Genomic DNA, 20157 nt, shown 5'->3' with positions numbered 1-20157 from the left:
ATCTCCAATAAACCATGTAACAAGACATTTGACGACATCACCCTGCGCCTTCACATATAACAACAATAAATAAATAAAGACAATGAAGTTACATCACTGTTGGGGCTTACACATCTCATGTTTACAGTCACAGTTTTATAGTTTACCTCCGTCCACTTATGTTTTTATGATTGCTGTCGTTTCTATACATCTATTTTTCCCACTTTAGTTCACACTGAGCTTCTCAAACTACGTGTCTCTGTCACAAAAGGTTTTACTATCTTCTAATTTCTTACTTACTGCACCATTTTCTCACTGGCTGCTAGTAAAACCTTAACCAAATCCATATCTCATTTGCTCAGTTTTCTGATGTTTTATTCAGGTAAATAGGATCAAATAATTGAGAAAGAAAATGGCGGATTAATAATGTAAATAATCATTAGTATTATTAGTTGGAGTCCTTGAAAGCCCTGGGATTAAAAGGCTCAACATGATGGAAAAGAAAAAAATAATCAAATAAGATAAATATCAATTAGCCAGCTGTCGATAAAACTCCCTGAATGAATGATGTACTTTTGGTGGCTTGCAGATTTTTTGCCATCCCACATGCTTCAGTGTTTTCCCCTCTTGCACTTCCTTCCTGCTCCTCATGCTGCTTGAATTTCTAAAACATGTGCAGGGACAAACACTCAGCGGAGGCTGTCGTGACCTTTTATTGCAGCCCCATCACAGTGGCCCATATTTCGCCCCTAAAAATGAGCATAATGTGTCTGTGTATGTGCAATTTTTTTTTGTGATTGGACAAAATAGTAGTTGGGGTGATAATCACACATGAGAAAGAGCCCAGATTTTTATTTGGTCCCATCGTCCATTTGTCTGATTGAAGGGCCCCTTAAGTGAGACAGCAAACCTCTCGGTGAGATGAAAACTGTGCGGCCACACGTGAGTCCAAGTACACAAGAATTAAAACAGCTTCTTTTCCATTGCTCGAATTGTCCATATTAATTAGCCGCGCTTGTTTAGGAGCTCATCTATATTTCAGCCGCTCGATTCATATTTCAAACAGGAACTCGAAAGATCAACTGTTATCGCTACAATTAAGGCGATTGCCTGTTCTGGCTGAGGACCGGAGAAACACTGCGACCGTCGACTTCTCTCTTTGTCAGGAGGAAGGGGGAGGTCCCTGAAAAGTGACGATGCAGTAAAATAATCGGTTATGACATGCGGGAGTGCTGCATTGTGGGTGCCAGGTGATCTGTTTGTGGGGAGGAGAGAGTGCAGAGCCTCAGTCAGCCACCTTGTCAAATAATACAAAAGGTCAGTGTCGCTGTCATTCAACCGGAGGCCACAGCTCGGATCTACTACTGTGGAATATGTCTGATATGGGGTCAAATAAATATCAGTTTTCTCCTTCCTGGGTGTGAGTGATGTGTGATTGTGTGAAAGCGTGAGCGTGTAGGTGTGTGTGCGGCCTTGTAGTACAGCCTGCAGATGTTGTAAGTGTGGATTTTCATTGGTGCAGGAGGTGTGAGCCACTGGGGGTGGGGGTGGGATTTTACTTTGTCTGATTCACACACTGCAGATGACTAACTCGACTTGTTTACCCCAAGATTGATTGAAAAAATCACATATATCTTATTCTTTGATCTTAAAAAACTGGGCCAACATGGAAAGATTGGTGCGAATTCATGAAGCGCCCTGTCTGGGCTACAAGTTATGATAATTTACCTTATAGGAGAGGGGCTGTCATCTTTTTATTTTGAATATAAAGCATCAGTACAATTGATTCAGCCTGTTGCCAGTGTTTAAAGACAGTGCACTGTGGCTATCTTGTTCTCAGCCATGTTTCTCTGGACTGAGAGTCTTTGAATTCCAACATCAGGCGGGATAAAGTGTGAGAACCGCCTCAAGACGTTTTGCTTTTTGTATTCGTAACTGAAAACTATAAAAATGCTCAGTGAGCGCAATCCGAAGCATGTGAGAGACGCCGCTGTTGTCTTTTCGCTTCGTGGGAAAGCAATAAAAAAAAAAAAAGTCTCAAGCTTAAACATAAATCAGTCTTTAGAGGAGGGAGAAGGATGCATGGTCAATATTAGAACAAGAGAAGTTTACAGTCACAGAGACAGAGATAAAACAGAGGTATGAATTCAACTTTATGGAAGAAAACTGATAAAAGCCTGGACAGTGTGTGCTTACGTAGCATGGACACTGTGGCTGTGCTGTACGTCCTCAAGTGAAAACAAGTGCAATAAGGCCAGAGAAGTTGGACAGCAGCGAGGAAAGAAAAGACAAAGTACCTCATTTACCGAAGGTCCTTAGCCACATTTTTCACTTAAAAGGAAGTCTAACAACTACCTGGGAAAAATCCATATTAATGTCTCCGGTACTGTGTGATCAATTTTTTAAATTATCCGAGGCGCAGAGCCCTCAGATATCATTTTCATTTTTCCCCCCCACATCTTCTTAAATCATCCGGGATAAGGTGAAAGATAATTCGTACCCCCACTGAGGAGATTATAGTTTAGTTTCTCTGTCTGTCTGTCAGCAGGATATCTCAGGAACAGAGTTCTGTTAAATCTGGTGGACAGGACAGCCCCGGGCCACGGAACACATGATTAGATTTTTGGTGGTGAGCTGGATCTAGGACTTCTACAATTAGACAATTATCATTTTTAGCAGTGACTATAAAACTAACAGAGATATTTCTTGATTTCAATCCAAAGGGAACTGTTTGCAGAGTCGCTATCAAGTTCCTTTCGTGCTATAAATGAAGCTCAAAGAGTGAGGAATCAGTGCAAAAGGGTGCCGTACCTTTTTTTTATTTCATTATGGAGTGTTTCCAAGTATCTCTCAGCCTGCTGGAGCTTTATATTTGTCTCAGGACCCGAGCTTTAGTCACAGGAACTCGCTGTTCTTTTGTTTTTGTTTTTGTCCTGTTTTAGTGAATGGTATTGATGTTGGGGAAACAAGGGCACGGGAAAAGTAAGTCTATTTCCTCTGATGAAAACTGATGAAAAGTGAACTAGTTTTGGGTGAGGATAAGTACTGAGGAGCACTGCTGTAAGTCCAACTCTTCTTCACGACTCATGTCCGGCTGTTTTTGAGTCAAACTGCTCGGACTGATGTTTTTGAGCTGTCCATAATTATCTGTTAAGATATTACATATTTCATGAGCACGAAGCCGAACTCTATGTACCATATATGTGTGGAAACAGTTTTCTAATTGTAGCTTTATATTTAAGGGATAGATATGAGTGACATCGATCTTTGTATCTAATTCTAGTAGGCCTATAAGCTGATACTACTCCTTCGAACTAGATCATTTTCTGCTGTGCTGGGCTGTCTTTGTGTTTATTTTCTTAAAAACACAAGATGGATTTTTATCATTATGATTTAACACCCCAGGATCGGGCCCTGTTTCTAGCACAGTCTCGTTAGAGCTAATGTCTGTTGACCTCTTTCAAGCAGACCTGTCAAACGCACTCAAACGGTACCTGACACTGATGTTATGAGGACAGACATGTGTGACAGCATGACAGCCCTCCTACCAATGATCCTAACTGACCTTCTCTTTCCCTCCTCCCTCCTCTCCCTTCCTTTCCCACCCCTCTGTCCTCCTTCTCTCCCGTCCAGATGCAAGGTGTGCCGTCCCCCCCTCCTATCATCATCACCATCATCGCACCCACGCCCACTCCTTCCACGCTCCCTCCTACGACCGTCCCGTTCCCGAACGTCCCTCCTACAACCGTCCCTCGTTCGACCGTCCCATCTATGACCGCCCCTCCTTCGACCGCCCCTCCTTCGAACGCCCCTCCTTCGACCGTCCCTCCTATACCCGCCCCCTGCACGAGCGCCCCATCTACGACCGTCCCTCACAAGACCGTCCATCCCAAGACCGCTGGAACCCTGCTCTCTGTGTGACTTCTGGAAATCAGCTCTACATGTTGGACCAGGAAGAGGTATTGTACTGCATGCACCAGGAATACACTGAAACTGACACTGATGGTAGAAATATGACAGATAATCACAACATTTCATTTGACATGTGAGGACCCACTACACTAATGTAAAAAGAAAAGTATATTTAATTTATTCTGACATCACATTTGATCACTCTTAGCTGTGGACATTCGTTCATTCAGACATTTTCCCAAAGTCAAATCAAAACTTGACTGTTTTTGTCTTTTAATCTCAACTTGAGTCAGTTCTTTAGGAGTCAAGTCTCAATTAAATTAATCTATAGATAACTCTGTCAAGTCAAGTTCTCATTTTAGTGACTTAAACTTGCATTCGTTGACTTTTTGGTTCACTTGAGGACAGCGCAACACTGCCATGAGCTAGTATTATTCTGTTTCAGTTTATCTGGAAAAATAAAAGTTTAACTGTTTTTATTTTATTTTTATAAATGTCTCAAAGAAAACATAGAACATATTTTCCTCCCCTATGATGTAATATAAGCATTAGATAGACACAGCAGACCCTTTAACCAATATTATACAGTACATACATGAACCTTAATATACTGACTTATGGTACTTTTACATCACACAGTACGGGACCATTAAGGGCCTTACTTTTAGTGAAAGCAGTGTAATGTGTTTCATTATGAAAGGTATCAGAATAATGCTTATTATGATTATAATTATTTGATTTATGATGATTTATAATTGTTATAACTTAGTTTGGGTTCTGATTCCTGCGTTTAATGATTCATGAAGTCCTGAGTCTATAAAATGACTTCAGTCTGCATCAATAGTTTTTGTTCACTTGAGGGCGACAAGCTGTAAACTCATATTGTCACCCTATAAAGTTTCCTTTCACACATCCAGCAGACATGGAGCGGCCACATGGTGAATGTTAGTCCAATATTTCCTTTCTTTCAGCTCCTGGGGGAAATATCTAACAGCTCTTCAACTGTGCAATGCTCCACCATTTTAAATAAATACAATATAAGGAAAAACACAGATTTAATTCAGATGTTATAACGTATCATATCCAAACGCTTGTTTCAGCGTTGAAAAGGGTCCTTTATTGATCAATACGTGAGGTGCATCTCTATTCTGGTATGTGGCAGAGAAATATATCACAAAATCCAAAATATTTTTGGTGTTCTCAGCATGGCCCGTTATAGCATAGTTTCACACTGTCTTTGTGCTACTTAGATGACCCTACTTCTCAGCTAATATCTGTTTAAAAAAAAAAAAAGAGGCCAGAGAAAGAACGTATTCAGCTTCCCTGAATTGCTGTCGCCTCAGGCTCGTTTTTGGGGGGTTCACTTTCAAGGGCGGTTGTTAATTCTGTGGTTGGAAACCTTTGCTTAATCCTCTCCACTGTTTAACTGGATCATAACCAGTAACCCCAAAGGAAAAAGCACTCTTAAACCGTCGGGTGTCTGTGAGTCATTTTGGAACGAGAAGTTTTAAATCACTGTTTTTAGCGTTCAGTTCTTTTCTTACATTTTCTTGTGGAGTGCAGCTTGGGTTTTACATGCAGGTGAAGAAAGCCATCATTTTTAAAGATTATTTTATGCCTTTATTGATAGTACAGCTGAAGATAGACAGGAAGCAGAGGGCAGAGAGAGGGAGTGACACGCAGTAAATTAGCCGTCCGGGATTCGAACCGGGGCCAGCTGCAGCGAGGACTATAGCCTCCACACACGGGGCGGCCGCTTAACCCACTACGCTACCGACTGCCCCAGAAAGCCATCATTTTAAAGTCAATATTTTTTTCAGCAAGAGTTGGGCCTCCTGTGGTTGTAGTACACTACATTATGGTGGATTTAAGCTACTGTTGTTGGTGAAACTGAGAAATTTTGACCAGATGCACAACAGATTCTGTCTGTTTTTTCCAGTGTAACTGACACTGACAGCTGACTTGATCTAAAGTTTTTAGATTAGTCAGATTTCTCTCCGTACCATGGAATTATTTTGACATAATCGTATGTTACTCTGTACAGTCTGAGAAATGAAAGTTGAATACTCTATATAAAGGTAATACAGACTTAGAAATGCAAAGCACATCAGCTTTGCAAATCAACAATAAACTGATCTAACTAAAATACCTGAATATAAATTGTCTGTGTGGTCAAAGCCTGATGTATCTGCCTCCTGTGTGCCACTTTTTATCCAAAAAAAATATAGAAAACAATGACAACAATGCACATAGCACATAGCACATACACCATCCTAGTGCAGTATTCCTCATTAGTGCAGAACGTTGTCCTTTTCAATGCCCTGGTTTAGTTTTGAACAGACTTTATTGGCATTGTCATCCAGAACTTTTACCAACCAGGGTAAATATGTTGTTTCTGTGCTTTTACAGGACTCCACCATGTGGATGAATATGTTAATTATTTAACATTACGGATACTTACATGCTTACTCTTTGGATAGAACATTAAAGTGCAGATTTATCCGACATATATGTAGCTGGAAATGTTTTTAATGAAAGCAGTATTCTCTGTGAGCTGTGGAATGATTCTGCAGTGAGTTCTTCAGCTGTTTTAACACATTCACAGCTGCGCAGCTTCACAGTGAAATCAATGTGAGTTCAAAATCAGCATAGCAGTTTGTTAGTGTTGATTAACTTAACTATTTTTGGTCTCAACTTTTGCATGTCGATGTACCGAGCGCTGAACCTTCTGCTTGGTTGTGAGTAAAATCTCATCTTGCTCCATAGGCCAGGAGAGGGTAGTGTTCTTCAACTTTTACTACCTCTGCTATGCAACAAACTAATACTACTGCACACAAAATTACACAGTTTGAGCCAAGACTGCTGATTCATAACACCACCGCACATGCACCGGAGCCAAGTGAAATCCAGAGGTCACCTCCTCAAACTTGGCAGGTCTGTTCACTGGTGGACTCTCTTCAAATGTGCCCTTTTGAAGATAGAACACGATATAGTGCCCCCTAGGTTGCCCTTCCAGTGTTGAAAACATGATTACGCCGTCTAGGTTTCCCTTCCAGTGTTAAAAAATGTGATAAAGCGCCCTCTAGGGTGCCCTTCCAGGGCGGAAAATGTAATGACGTGCCTTCTAGGTTGCCCTTTCATTGGACAAAACGTGATGAAGCACCCTTCAGGGTGCTATCCCTAACCCTGACTAAGCTGTTTCCACACGAATGCGTCACAACTTGCTGCACGCTGGTGGCCTTTTCTTTTTTTTTGCCCCCAACCCTCAAACAGCCTGAGTCTGCCACTGCCTCTGTTGTTAGGCCATATACATGCTGACTTTTTAATTTGTGTTTTTTTTTTTTAAGATTATATTTTTGGCCTTTTATGATAGGACAGCTGAAGATAGACAGGAAGCAGAGAGGGGGAGTGACGCGCAGTAAATGGCCGTCCGATGCGGGATTCGAACCTGGGCCAGTTGCAGCGAGGACTATGGCCTCCACACACGGGGCGGCCACCCACTACGCTACCGACCGCCCCCTAATTTGTGTTTTAATATTATGCTCTAACTTACTTTTTGTATTTTTCTGCCTCTCTGTTTGATGTAGTTTACGTATTCTGTGTATTATACCGTATGTACTCGTGTATGCTGTTTGATTTAAGCCCTGCGCCGAGGCAAATTCCTGCGTTCAGTTATGTTGGTGAGTCGATAACATAATGAATCTTTATGTGGCCAGTCAAAGCGGTACCGGTTGCGACTTTACTGTAGTGTGTGTGTGTGCATGGCTGCCAATAGTATTTCAACTTGTCATCACTCAGAGGAACAGAGCACGCCGTGATCCCGATAAGAGACCTGTACTGCTCAGGAGGGACTGAACGGAGAGCCCAGTTCAATTAATCAGAGTCCTATCCCTGTCTAATTGTGCCAATAAGGCAGCAGCAGCTGTGAATGGATCAGAGGCAAGGACTGACGTGCTGATAGCCGTCACCTCGGCGACGGCGAGGGGCGTTTAAATATTCATGCTTGTCACTCACCTCATGCGGAGCGAGTGCCTCTGTTTTGTTTTGGTTTTGTTTTGTTCTCCGCCCTTCAGTTTATTCCTTCAGTTGGTTTTAGATGCCTTCAGTGGCTCGGCAAAAAAAGCAATCATACTGTACATTTTTCCATATCAACGTTTTTTTATATCAGCTGATCTTAGATACGCACCTTTCAACCTCGCTTGCCATTTGAGCTCGGCATCACTGGTCCAATCCCTCGCCTCCTCCAGGCTCAATCCTGATTTTAATGCCCCTCCATCGATCCATCACCCTTTCTCCTGCTCTCTCTCTTTCTCCTCCTCTTTTTATCTAATCTGTCTCCTGTTCCATCTCTTCTTCCTCCTCCTCCCCTCCTCTCTCCTTCTGCTGTCTCCATATTCATTGCTGTCACACCACCCTCCCCTCTGCCCCTCGATCACAGTTTCTCCCTCTCTCTTCCACACTCACCCTTTCACCTCATCCACTCGCCCCATCCTCTCCTCCTCTCCTCCTTCCCTCTCTCTCTCTCTCTCTCTGGGGTGACTGGCAGGAGTCTCTGGCTCTCCCACAGGCCACCTGTCTCTGTCCTCCTCACATCTCCATTCACTCGCCTGCTCCGTTGTGTTTTTTTTTCCTTCTCTGTTTTGTTTTATGAATGACGGCCATTAGACAGACGCAGGAGAGGCGTCCTCCCGGAGAGCGAGGTGTCGCTTCGGGGAACAAGACTTCTCTGTTGTGTCTGAAATGTGTCACTATGGAAATGTGTGTTAATCGCGCGCCTGTGTAGCTCTTGACTCCTGGTGTGTTTGGTTCATTGAACTGTTTCCTAGTGATAGAGTGGAGGCACTTCTTAGAGCCGTAATGGGATTACACCCTCACTGACATGTCAACACCCCTGGCTCATTTCTGTTGCCAAAGATAATAGATATGCTGACAAGATGTGTCATCTGAGTGGCACGTTGTGACACTGTGTATCCAGGGCAAAATACCCTCCAAAGTTCAGAAAAACTGCCTGTGAAATTAAAAATGACAAGGCAAAACACGCGCCCTATAATTACAGCACCCTCTTTTTTTTTTTTTTTTACAATCTTTTTGTTCTTACATTGTCATTCAGTACGCTGCGTTAGTGAATTGTGACTTCTACTCCATCTCCTTGAGCTTCTGTTTGTGATTGGTTGGGAAAAAAAAAAATCTTTCCAGTGGTGTCGAAGCAAGAAAAATGGAAATGTGTTACTTAGAAAACAAGCGAGCATGCAGCCTGAAGCGGCAGAAAATGTCACTTAGTGTTACCCTGTCTGTGTGATAATATATTAGGATTAGAAGAAAAAATATTTCGCAGTATAAACGGATACAGTCCCACAGCTCCAAAAAGATTACCATAGAGTTGAATCAACACTTCTATGAAGCAGCCGCAACAGAAATTTAACATAAAGACTTCATTTATGCAGGGATCTTGCATTATATTATGCAACAGGGCTTTTTTTCTTCTTTAGCTTGGTGTTTTTTTGCCCCAGTTCACGTGTCACCGTGTATCATATTCTAATATTCAGTACCCATTGGCCATATGTGCTTAAGCAGTATTAATGAGGCTGCAGCAGAAAGAGAGAAGTTAGGAAGTTAGGAGGAGAAGAAGGGCTAAAACATTTGAAGGGTTAAATAATCTGTTTATCTGCAACTATTTTGGTAATCGATTAATCGCATAAATCTTCATTACTTCAGCGTCTCTTCCTTTTCTTTGCCTTGACAGTAAACTGAACATCTTCAGCCTTTGAACTGTTGTGATTTGACTTTATGTAATTCTAACATGAATTATTCAATATTTTCTGACACTTCGATCAAACGATTTGTCTCATTAATCAGCAACAAAGTGATCATTAGCTGCGATCATGCGGCCACTGACTGATAATTGATAATAGTTTGACTTTGGAGTTGAAATGAAATCACCGGATCATATTTCACTTATGTTGATCTCGGTTTCTGGTGATATTGGCTTTGAAATCTAGATTTAATACTAGGTGAGGATAAAAATCATTTATTATTATTATTTATTATTATACTTACAATCATATTCTTTAGCTTAATACCTATTAATGGAGATCACAAATGAATACAAGTTATTTTCGACCCTTTAGTGCATGGATGATTTGAGAGTTTGAGACATTTGAATGTCGGATTGGTCAATGAAGCAGCCTGGTTGTAGACCTCCTCACTAAGCAATGATGTGAATCAGGCATGTTATTTCTGGACCTGACATTTCTTTGCTTTTTGTATTAATCTGTGAGATCCTAATCTGTAAACATTCACACTGCTTTGCCTCTACAGGCTGCTTTGCCTCTATCTGTCCTGTAGGGGGAGTGAGAGGCCTGGCAGTGATGACTGCCTGCCATCCTCTTCCTCCTCCTCCTCCTCCTCCTCATCTCATCTCACATTAATCCGAGGCGACAGAGTTTTATACACCACCGCCGCCGCCACGCACCAGTGCCCTGTCCCCCAAGTCATGTGTCCTGGCCCCGCTCCCCCAACTGTGCCAGCATTATGCAAGAAAAAAAAGAAAAACTGACAGGAGGCACAAGCCTTGTTTAGCCTCAGAGCTGGGAGACATCAACAGTATAACACACTGAGAAGTAAATGCAGCTCTGCAGCAGTTTAAAATAAATGAGTGCATTTTCCTCCTTTTCACGTTGGTGGTCCGGTCTGCAGTGTTGATACTGAGTTCGAAAGCATTAGCGCATGAGCCGGTCTGCAAACAAAGCCACAGCACCTCGGTTGCTTTAGCCCGTAGCTGCTGTTGTCACAGTGCATGGAGAGGTGGATAGTATGTTTGCTTATGACCCTGGAGAACACATTCAGGTGGCTGTCGCGTGGGAGTGGAAGGGATTAATTATGTAATAAATGTAGGTGGGCAGTGACTCTCGGAACAGAAGAGAAGAGGTTGATTGTTTGAGTAAGATGGCTGGACCTGAACACCCCCCGAGGCGATCTTAACAAAAAAAAAAAAGAGTAACTATTACGAGCCGTTTAAATAAAAATCACTCACTCAGAAATAAAACATTTTTCAAAAGGTCATCATGTACATACAAGGGTTTAAATGGCTTTTATCTCAGTGTTTTGATGAATTCGCCTTTCCCTGTGGATAGTGTGCAGCTTTTCTTTTTTTTTTTTTTCTTTAATACCTTGGAGGCACCTGGAGAAAGAGGGAAAACTCGGCCTAATTTGTCTCCTGCCAACTTACCAGGAGCGGCTGCCAGATCTCGATGACCTTAAAAGCAATCCTCTGCCATTTATCAGTTTTATTAAGAAGAATTGTACTTGGCTTGGTCTGTCACTTATGGGTGGTTTGAACTTTTCCTGTGCACTTAGTGTCCACGAGTAGACCTAATAAACCTACTCGGCTAACATTTACATTCTAAATATTTATCTTACTTTGCATGCAGTTAACTAGATGTGTCTCTCTCGGTCCTACTTATTCAGCATTTTCTTTGGAACTATAAGATGACACTTCATCTTGCTCACTCTGTGGATTACCTGCATAATTCTTACAGGTAAACAAAGCACGGATTCAAATCATGTTGTCCTGTTTTCATGTTAGTTTTTTGTATGTTTTCACACCATTTGAGGGCAGTATGGTCCTGAATGTGTTTGACATGGTGTTATACAGTACAGCTCATGCAAATTATTCAACTATATCCTTTAATATAAAAAGTTAAAGAGTAATACAAAGAACATAAAGTCAGATTTTACTGTACCGATGCCAACTACCATGCTTTTTTCCTCCTATATATTATTATTAGGTTGGACTCTATATATTAGAGTCCAACCGTTACATCGATTGGCTGATATTATCGGCTGATATTGGCCTATAGACATATTGGCATATCAGCATATATGTGCATACATGCAAGTAGTACAGAGTAAGACAAAGGAAGCAGCTGTAATCAGTGTCGAGTCAAATTGGTTGACAGGTGTATATGTTGAAGAACATTTATCTTAAATACTCTTGAATGAAGTTTTTGGTTTAAGACAGAGACCTTCTGAGTACCTTTGCATCGTCATATCAGTGTAAAATCAGTGCACAGTTCTATTTTTATCCCAGCTCAAAAGTGAATTTTCCCCCTCAGTTTCAAAATCCCATATCAGTCGGGCTCTATATTACAATATACAGTACAGCCCCCAAAGTTCATTTTGGACAAGCAAATAATAGCAAATTATCATCCATTGGTTCTGCATGTGAAAGGCCAGATATGGTCAAAATGTCAACCCCATTAGCCACTTCACTGTGTGTGTGTGTGTGTGTGTGTGTGTGTGTGTGTGTGTGTGTGTGTGTGTGTGTGTGTGTGTAATTCTGTGAGTAGGATCATTGCGTGTTGTTTAAACACTGTAGCCGGTGCCTGAGGTCAGAAGAAGGAGGAACATCTGTCCGTGAAAGAACGTTACTGTTGGTCTGAAGGACGAATCGTGCCTGGCCAGCCGCCTCTCATGATGCATAGTACTGTGTGTGTGTGTGTGTGTGCACCCATGCTGAGGTGAAATTTATTTCTGTGTTTGCTCAGGTGCACAACAAAATTTTTGTTATTGCCTGTGTGTGTATGTGCGCATGTGTGTGTGTCTGTGTTTCAGCCAGAGTTAGACAGCCAGCAGTGTTTGATTACTGCCCTGTTAAGAAATAATAGATTGCACAGTTTTCGCACATTACACACTCTATTTCTTGCAGAACATACACACTCCCCTCATTTTCTCTTTCTTGCTCACACAGACATGTACTGTCTCACACACACACGCGCGCGCACACACACACACACACACACACACACACGCGCACACACACACTCACACACCAATACACGATGCCCCACCATATTCCCCTTCTCCTCACAGCTGGGCCTGAGGAAGCAGCAGTGACATATGGGCAAGCCAGCCTGCAGCATCGCTCAACTCAACCTGCCAAGCTGAACAAAAACACCCTCCTCCCTCTTCAGATCAATGGCACTCCCTACCCTCCCTCTCCTTTCCTTCCTCTACCAGCATCCCAACCTCCTTGCCTCTCTTGTCTAATGCCACCATCCCATTATCTACTTTCTTTCCATGCCAGGACTGGCTTCTGTCTCATACAATGCGGCACAGTTGTTGGCTACAGACTGAAATTTGATGAACATGTTCATTTTTTAATTTTCTGATTGCTAAAAATTCAAATCAGAAATGGGCCGATTTCAACTCTGCCAATTACAACAGTCGTCATGGATGCCTTAATCCATTAGGCAAACAATTTATAATTCAAATTGGATAAAATTGACTCCTGCACCACAAATGTCAACAGCCAAACATGGTCCAGAACCTTGAACGAAACATTCAAGTGCAGATATTCTTACACCTGCATTCATTTGTGGAGCTATTTTTGGGGTGTAAACACTCAGGTACAGGTAAGCAAACTGTAAACACAACATGTGAGTCACCATGTCGTCAGTGGAGCTGCAACATCTGGTGATAATGGTGGAGTTTAGTGAACTGCTACTGGAATGAATGCATGATTAGGATCAACACTGTAAATGACAGTAACAGCTTTTTTTTTTTTTTTTTTTTGCTATGCTGGTCCATCTGGTCTCTCTACGCATCCAACATTTGCTCCAGAACAAGATATGTTCCCAAAAACTGGCCACACGTGGTCTGGTCTTTTATAATTCCCAGAAAATGTTTCCTGATTTAATAACCCCTTCACCTTTTATCAAAAACTAACAAACACATTAGTCCATTTGGAGGTTGGAGTTTTATAGTTCCTAGAAGAATTATGACTGTTACTGTTATTTACTTGAAACTAACTTTTGTTTTGACCCAGTGTTAGACACAGCCAGCTCAGGTTTTACATTAAACTTGTCACAAATGTATTATTAGTTATATAAAAAAAACATTTATATGACATTCAAACAAGACACACATTATTACCAATCAGTAATGTAAGTTTAAAAAGAGCTAGAGCAAATTATACAGTAACAGTTCACCATATTTTTGTTGTGGGTTTCTATCATTGACAATATAAAGAATGGACGTGGTATCCATCACATCAGCCCTAGGTTTATGAAAAGCTGTTTAGAAGCGTTGTGGTTCTTTAGTTAATCTAAAAACCGGCAAAGATGTGGACCTTAGGTAGGCCGAAATAAGCCTGGTTGCTCAAACGTGCCACCTGTAACGGCATCTAGCTGTCAGTCATAGCAGCCATGCTGTTATTTATGCACAACTTTAAGCCTTAATATAATTTGAACAGGTGAGTTAAATAGAAATCAGTCTCAGTACAGTTGTCATAAACGAGGAAATTAGCTACAGAGACCAAAACAGTTTTTTGTACCAGGCTGTAAACATGTTTATTTCTGCTGTGAAGTTGTAATATTTCAACATGGGGACTTATGGAGACTGACTCACTTCTGGAGCCAGCCTCAAGTGGACGTTTAGGGAACTGCAGTGTTTGGCTTCACTTCACAGCCACGTAGGTAGCCACTTGGTTTCCACCCATTATTAAAGTATATAGCATACATACAGTATATAGTATGTATCATCCAAAGTGAAACAATGATTTTTACTGCCACCCTCAAGCATAAGAAAATGATCTAACCAACTCTAATGGGCCTGCAGAATTTACTGCTTTTTACAGGAAGCCACTTTGATTTTAATGACCCCATGACCTTTTCCTCCAGCACCACCATAAACATTTAAAGCCCCGCTACTGGCAAGGCTCTACAATATGCCTCAAATGCAAATTTTGAATTGGTCAGGGCCACAGGATGTTTTATCAAACTTTATGAAGAGATAATCTAAAAAATGTCAACCTCTTTGTGCAACGAATGGCCAGTTATAATGAAGCGAGGACATATTCAGGATTTGAACGAGTCTCTCAAGCTCTATTTTTGACACTTTCACAACTACTGTACTCCAACAAACTATCCTGTGTGTGTTGTTTTCCCAGCGGTACCAAACCAAGCTTCTCCACCATTGAAGGCTCTTTTCAAACCTCACCTTGAGAATTGCAAGCATGTGTTTTGGGTTTTTTTCTGTCTAGTGCGATGTAGTGGACATTGCGGCTTGTAGCTGGCACCATACCAAGCCAGCCTTTCCAGGCATTTCTTTAAATGTGTGTTTGAGGTTTAAGTGCACCATCTGAAGTGGTCAGAAGTCAGTGTGCTGAGCCTAATGCTGCCTCTCTGGCCTGCTCGCTCCCCGTGCCCACTCAACCTCAGAGCTGGTGTTATGTCATGTCTCCAGCTGTAGACCCTCGCGACATCTGACCAATCAAATCCTGCCACATGCACAGTAAAAATAGCCTCCAGGTGTTCCCCCCCCTCCCCTGTTGGAAGCAGAAGTGGGATGCTTATTGGTGGGCTTGACATGTCAGGGTGGGCTGGAAAGGTATTCTGGGTTTTCCATGAGTCAAGTTGTCAGTGATGAATTGCACTGGGCAGGGCAGCAGTAGGGGGGAGAACGAGTGGGCTCGTTCTTGTTCAAGTGGATGTGATTAAGGAAAATTACCATATTTAGCTCCTTGTAATTGGGTAGTGTTGACATCTTAACTTTTTAAGACTCACGGATTTAAGCTATTTATGTACAGCTTATGTTATGAAACACACGCTTGCACTTTTATTATTTTGCTTCGAGCACGTACAGAGAAAGAGTTGAAGGTGTTGATCTGTGTCAGAAATGACAGAAACCTGTGCCTCCGCTTACCAAACATGTATTTTGTAACCGTCTCACAACTCATACTGTAGATAAAAGTAAACGCAGCCCATTTGTCTCCTCTGGATTCCATGGCAACAGCTGAAAATCTGGACAGAGAGAGAAGCATCACTTTAACCCTGCTGAAAATCACTACTATTCCTTCAATAACCGCAAAACCATTCAGTGAGATTACCTTTGCTACTCCTGCATGCTCCGCTCCCGATTCCTTTTTTCAGAGTCAAGCTGGCACGGTGCTCAGTCGGGCTTTATGAAACCACTTTGCTTATTACATTTATATTTCGAAACACTATGAAGCAACACGGTCGCAATAAAGCTACAGTGTGCGATCGCGGCTTTATGTGCGTTCCTGAGAATGTGAGGTTAATTCAGGTTTACCGTTGCTCATTGGAAACTAAAGCATATTCAATTAGTCGAACAGAGAGCTCGGCCATTCTCCGCTGCTGTTTCCTACATTAATCTGGCAGAGAGAATTAGAGAAAAGCTGTGTGCACTGACAAGATTTTGGATTTAAATCGAAGCAGGATGCACTAAGAAGACTTGAATTTAGATCGAGGCTGGCGCTCTTTTTAGGGTTTAGGTCTAATAACGTCACCCTGGTATGAGTTATATTCTAACTGCAGTTATGATGACATACTGTGAGACCATGTAAACTAGCTGTACAGTTGGCAACCATGGTAGCTTTTATATCTCTGGGTGTGTTTATTGTAAGCAGTGCTGCAAATCAATGAACGGGACTGCATTCAACCTTTATTTGTTTGGTATTAGCTAAAGACGTTCAAGTTATTTCAAGTTATTGACTAGATTTTCCAGAAAGTGCTAGGCAGATATTTGCAGCTTTAGTAAAAAATAAATGAAGGAAATTAAGAACATTTCTTATGTACGTATGATGCTGTTTTTGTGAGCATTATTCATCAGTTATATACAGATATAATAATCTTAAACTCACTGCTACTTTGTTGAAGTGACAAAAGGAAACACTTGGTGCAGCTGAGCCTTTACAGTTACAGACTTGTGACATTTTAAACTGCAGTTATTAGTAGAATTAGTGAACCACTGCATCCCTTACAGTCAGTTGTAAACAATACATAGATATAGGATAAAGTAAGAGTCAAAACACATATACAGAAATATAACACACTTAAACACATGCACATGTCAAGAAAAAATGTCATTGCCATATAGAAGTAAATATAACTTGATAGGGGAAGGATAGCACTCATTTAAGTCAAATTTTAATTATACTTATTTTAATGGATGATCTGAATCTGAAACTTTTCGTCGACTTAATGTGAGTTTACAGAAGTAGGAAGAACTTTTTACTTAGAGAAATTGTAAGTAAATTTCTTTGACATTGTGCAAACAAGACAAACAGTATAACAACAATAAGATGCTTAAATCTAAATGATTAAATACAAACATGATTTCTGCAGATTAAGTTCCAATCTACCGATCTATCACAGACATTGTTTCCATCTCGGATAAAGTTCGGATCACTCATCAAAGCTGAAATCAGCACAGTAACTTTACGCTGTCCTCTTGCAGCCGTCAGAGGCTACCGATGGTGAGGCCATCATCACAGCGTGCTGTGCCAGCTTGCCAACGTTTACCGTGATGTATTAAAGCAATGCTCGCATTGATAAATCACGAATCCTGTCATGAACTTTAGGTTTAATACAAATCTTGACCCTCGGGGTGACGTTAGATGAAAAGATCTGCAGAGTCATTGAGATTCTTCTTCTGAATGTTTGAATCTAAATGTCATGCCAATCTATCAAACAGTACACATTTTAATCAGGGTTAAAGTACAGGACCAACAGACGCACTGACAGAACCCCAACAAGATAAAACACTTGATAAATGGCAAAAACCTCTCGTTGCATAATTACCCCGAGAAAAAGGGGAAACTCTCTCTGTGCATTCTCACACTGGACTCATAAAGAATGGATGCTGCTTAATATATTTTTCATCAAGGAGGTTGTACTGTAATTTCATCACAACAAAGCAATATGTCGGTAGCAAGAAAGCACTGCATTACAATGTAGTTTTGTGCACTTTGGCTGCACGAGCAGCAAAGTAGAGAGTAATAATCATATAGGCAGTTGATTTACGACGCTTGTGCCTGATTAAGTTGCGTATAGAGACTCATAAACAGGATCCTGACACTGTGATTCGGAGCATCTTCTGCTCGGCTGGCTCCGTGCACTTATGTGTGTGTCTTCATGTGTCCGACGTGATGCAGCTGTAGCGTGATAGTGGAGAATATTAGTAGCCTGAAGTGGAGCAGTGTCTGCATTAAATTTTAATGCGCCCCTCACTTAGATGGACACACATCTGCACATACAAAACAGCAGTAAGATGCAGGCAACACACACACACACGGACACACACACTCATCTTAACAGAGCTTCTTTACAGTGAGTGGCACTCGCATGTCTTTTGGGACATATGGCTCTGTGTGACCTGCCAGTGTCCTTCACTGTTGTTGGCTTTGCCCCAAAACCTCCCCCGGGCTGCACTATCCTGCACTGCTCTGCGGTTAGTCCCACCTTCTGACACTGGCTCTCTGTGTTCACACCAGCTCTTTTATGCCCCGATGTTGCATTTCTGCGAGACGCTGGTCTCAATAGGACACACTCAAAAGCACAGCGGTCTTGTAGCAGAACACAAACAAGACTGCTATCGCTCCCACCGACTCCTCTGCTTTGTGTCAGTAAGGATAAATAGAGGACAGTGGCTGCAATTCACGCTCAAAGGCCTATGCCTAAAGTATATCGAGCTTGAAAGAATCGAATCTATCGTTTGACTTTTGCTTATGCTGATTTTTTTTGTCCACTTGGGTGCAGAAGAGCACTGCAACAAACAACCAGTGGCTCCTTTATTAGGGACGCCTAATGTGATCCGACACAGCCATAAATTCTGCCAATTATTATATAATAATCAGTTTTGATTGATACTGTCAGAGAGGTGTTAAGAGTTAACTATGTTTAGCATTGAGGTTATAGTGCACAGTGATGTTTATCATTATATCGAGAGCTGTTTCTAATATTGTCTTGCCACTATGATCTCAGTAATACAAACATGTAGTTGAATAAACAGCCCTCTGATCCCTTACATAACTCATATTTGAACATACAGTCATATGTATTCATAAGTAAACACTTAAATAATACATTTTCGAGTCCCTTAGAGTTATTAAATGTGATTATATAAATGCCAGATTTGCAGTTTGGATAAGTTTCAAAGCGGGTTCATCGTTTCCTGACTCGTTGACTTATTTTACAGTCGTACATTCAGAGTATATAAATCCTTAACCGCTCAGTCCAGAGCAGAAGTTTATCAGCATTTCCCGTCAGTTACAAAAAGTGCAAAATGCATTGTGATGTTCTGTCCTGTTGTAGGTATCAGCACGACTTTGTCTTGTTAGTGTAACGATGCTTAAAAACCGCTTCATCTCGAGGTTTTCCTATATTGCATCTTGTGTCTCTCCAGTGAAGAAAAATATGAAGCATTGCATTTGAAATAAAAAAAAGTTTTTTGACTTAAAACTTGGTCACAAATAAAATCGACCATCTGCTGTGCACACAAAACAAAAAACAAACAAAAAACAAATAAAGCTTTGCAAGAAATAGATCTTTGTGTGAACAGAGCTACTGTACTGGATCGTATCCAACTGTATAGGTACCTGATAAAGTGGGCAGTGTTATATCACTTTATAAAGTTATGGCAGCTAAAATATTAACACCAAACTGTCTGTAAACACATGAAGCTGACACACCGCGATGTAACTCTCCTTTTAGCTCTGCTTTTGTCTCCGCCAACTCCAGAGAAAAAGTCTTTAAATTGCTGAGTCAGGCACGGAGAGTTTATCAGGGCTTTATATTTGCTAAAAAAACAGCTGAAAACTGGGATGATAATAATAATATAATAATGCTATATTTGCTGGCCTTAAAACCAATTAGATAGAAGAGACTAAAATGCCACATACACACACCTAACTTAAACTAATGCAGTCTAATACAGCAGCCCAGCTTCCACCTCTCAGTGTTACTTTGAAGGGAAACTCATCATGAATTTCTGTAGTGACTGTGTGTGTGTGTGTGTGTGTGTGTGTGTGTGTGTGTGTGTGTGTGTGTGTGTGTGTGTGTGTGTGTGTGTGTGGCCCGTTGCCAGCAAAGCACTAGCTTTGGTGTTCAGTCAAGATTTATAGGTCTGTACTTTACAGTATACGCCGTATTTTGTGCGTGTAACCGAGATGTTTCAAAAAGAACGAGTGCTTCTGATTAGTGCGCCGCATTCTCCCATTTATTTTCCCTCAAGTCTCACTTTTATGAATTCAGGGACTGTGGGGCCAAGCGTGTCGGAGCTGTGAAATGTGGTTTATTTTTTTTTCTATATGCATTTCTTTTCTTCCTTTTTCTTTTCCAGTTCCTCCCCGAATAGACATAATGTGTCAGACAATGAACCTCTGTGAAGGATGGCATCTGACAATATTTGAATTCTAACCAGCCTATTCACCAGAGAAGCTTTTTCTGCTTTTACTCTCGTTTGATG

The 20157-nt window shown here is 41.3% G+C and overlaps 1 protein-coding gene across 7 annotated transcripts in view; it reads left to right on the top strand.

Annotated features, from left to right (window-relative positions):
* syngap1b (synaptic Ras GTPase activating protein 1b) overlaps positions 1-20157 on the top strand; it is a 132037-nt gene that overhangs the window by 28281 nt on the left and 83599 nt on the right. For all 7 annotated transcript variants that reach the window (XM_019279110.2, XM_019279106.2, XM_019279103.2 and 4 more), the window contains exon 2: positions 3613-3938. In XM_019279110.2, the coding sequence (XP_019134655.2) occupies positions 3613-3938 (326 nt within the window). The remainder of the gene's footprint in view (positions 1-3612; positions 3939-20157) is intronic.

Source organism: Larimichthys crocea, chromosome XIII (assembly GCF_000972845.2).
Source record: "Larimichthys crocea isolate SSNF chromosome XIII, L_crocea_2.0, whole genome shotgun sequence".
NCBI lineage: Eukaryota > Metazoa > Chordata > Actinopteri > Sciaenidae > Larimichthys > Larimichthys crocea.
The sequence above is the reverse complement of the archived record's forward strand: the minus strand, read 5'-3'. Positions and strand labels throughout refer to the sequence as shown.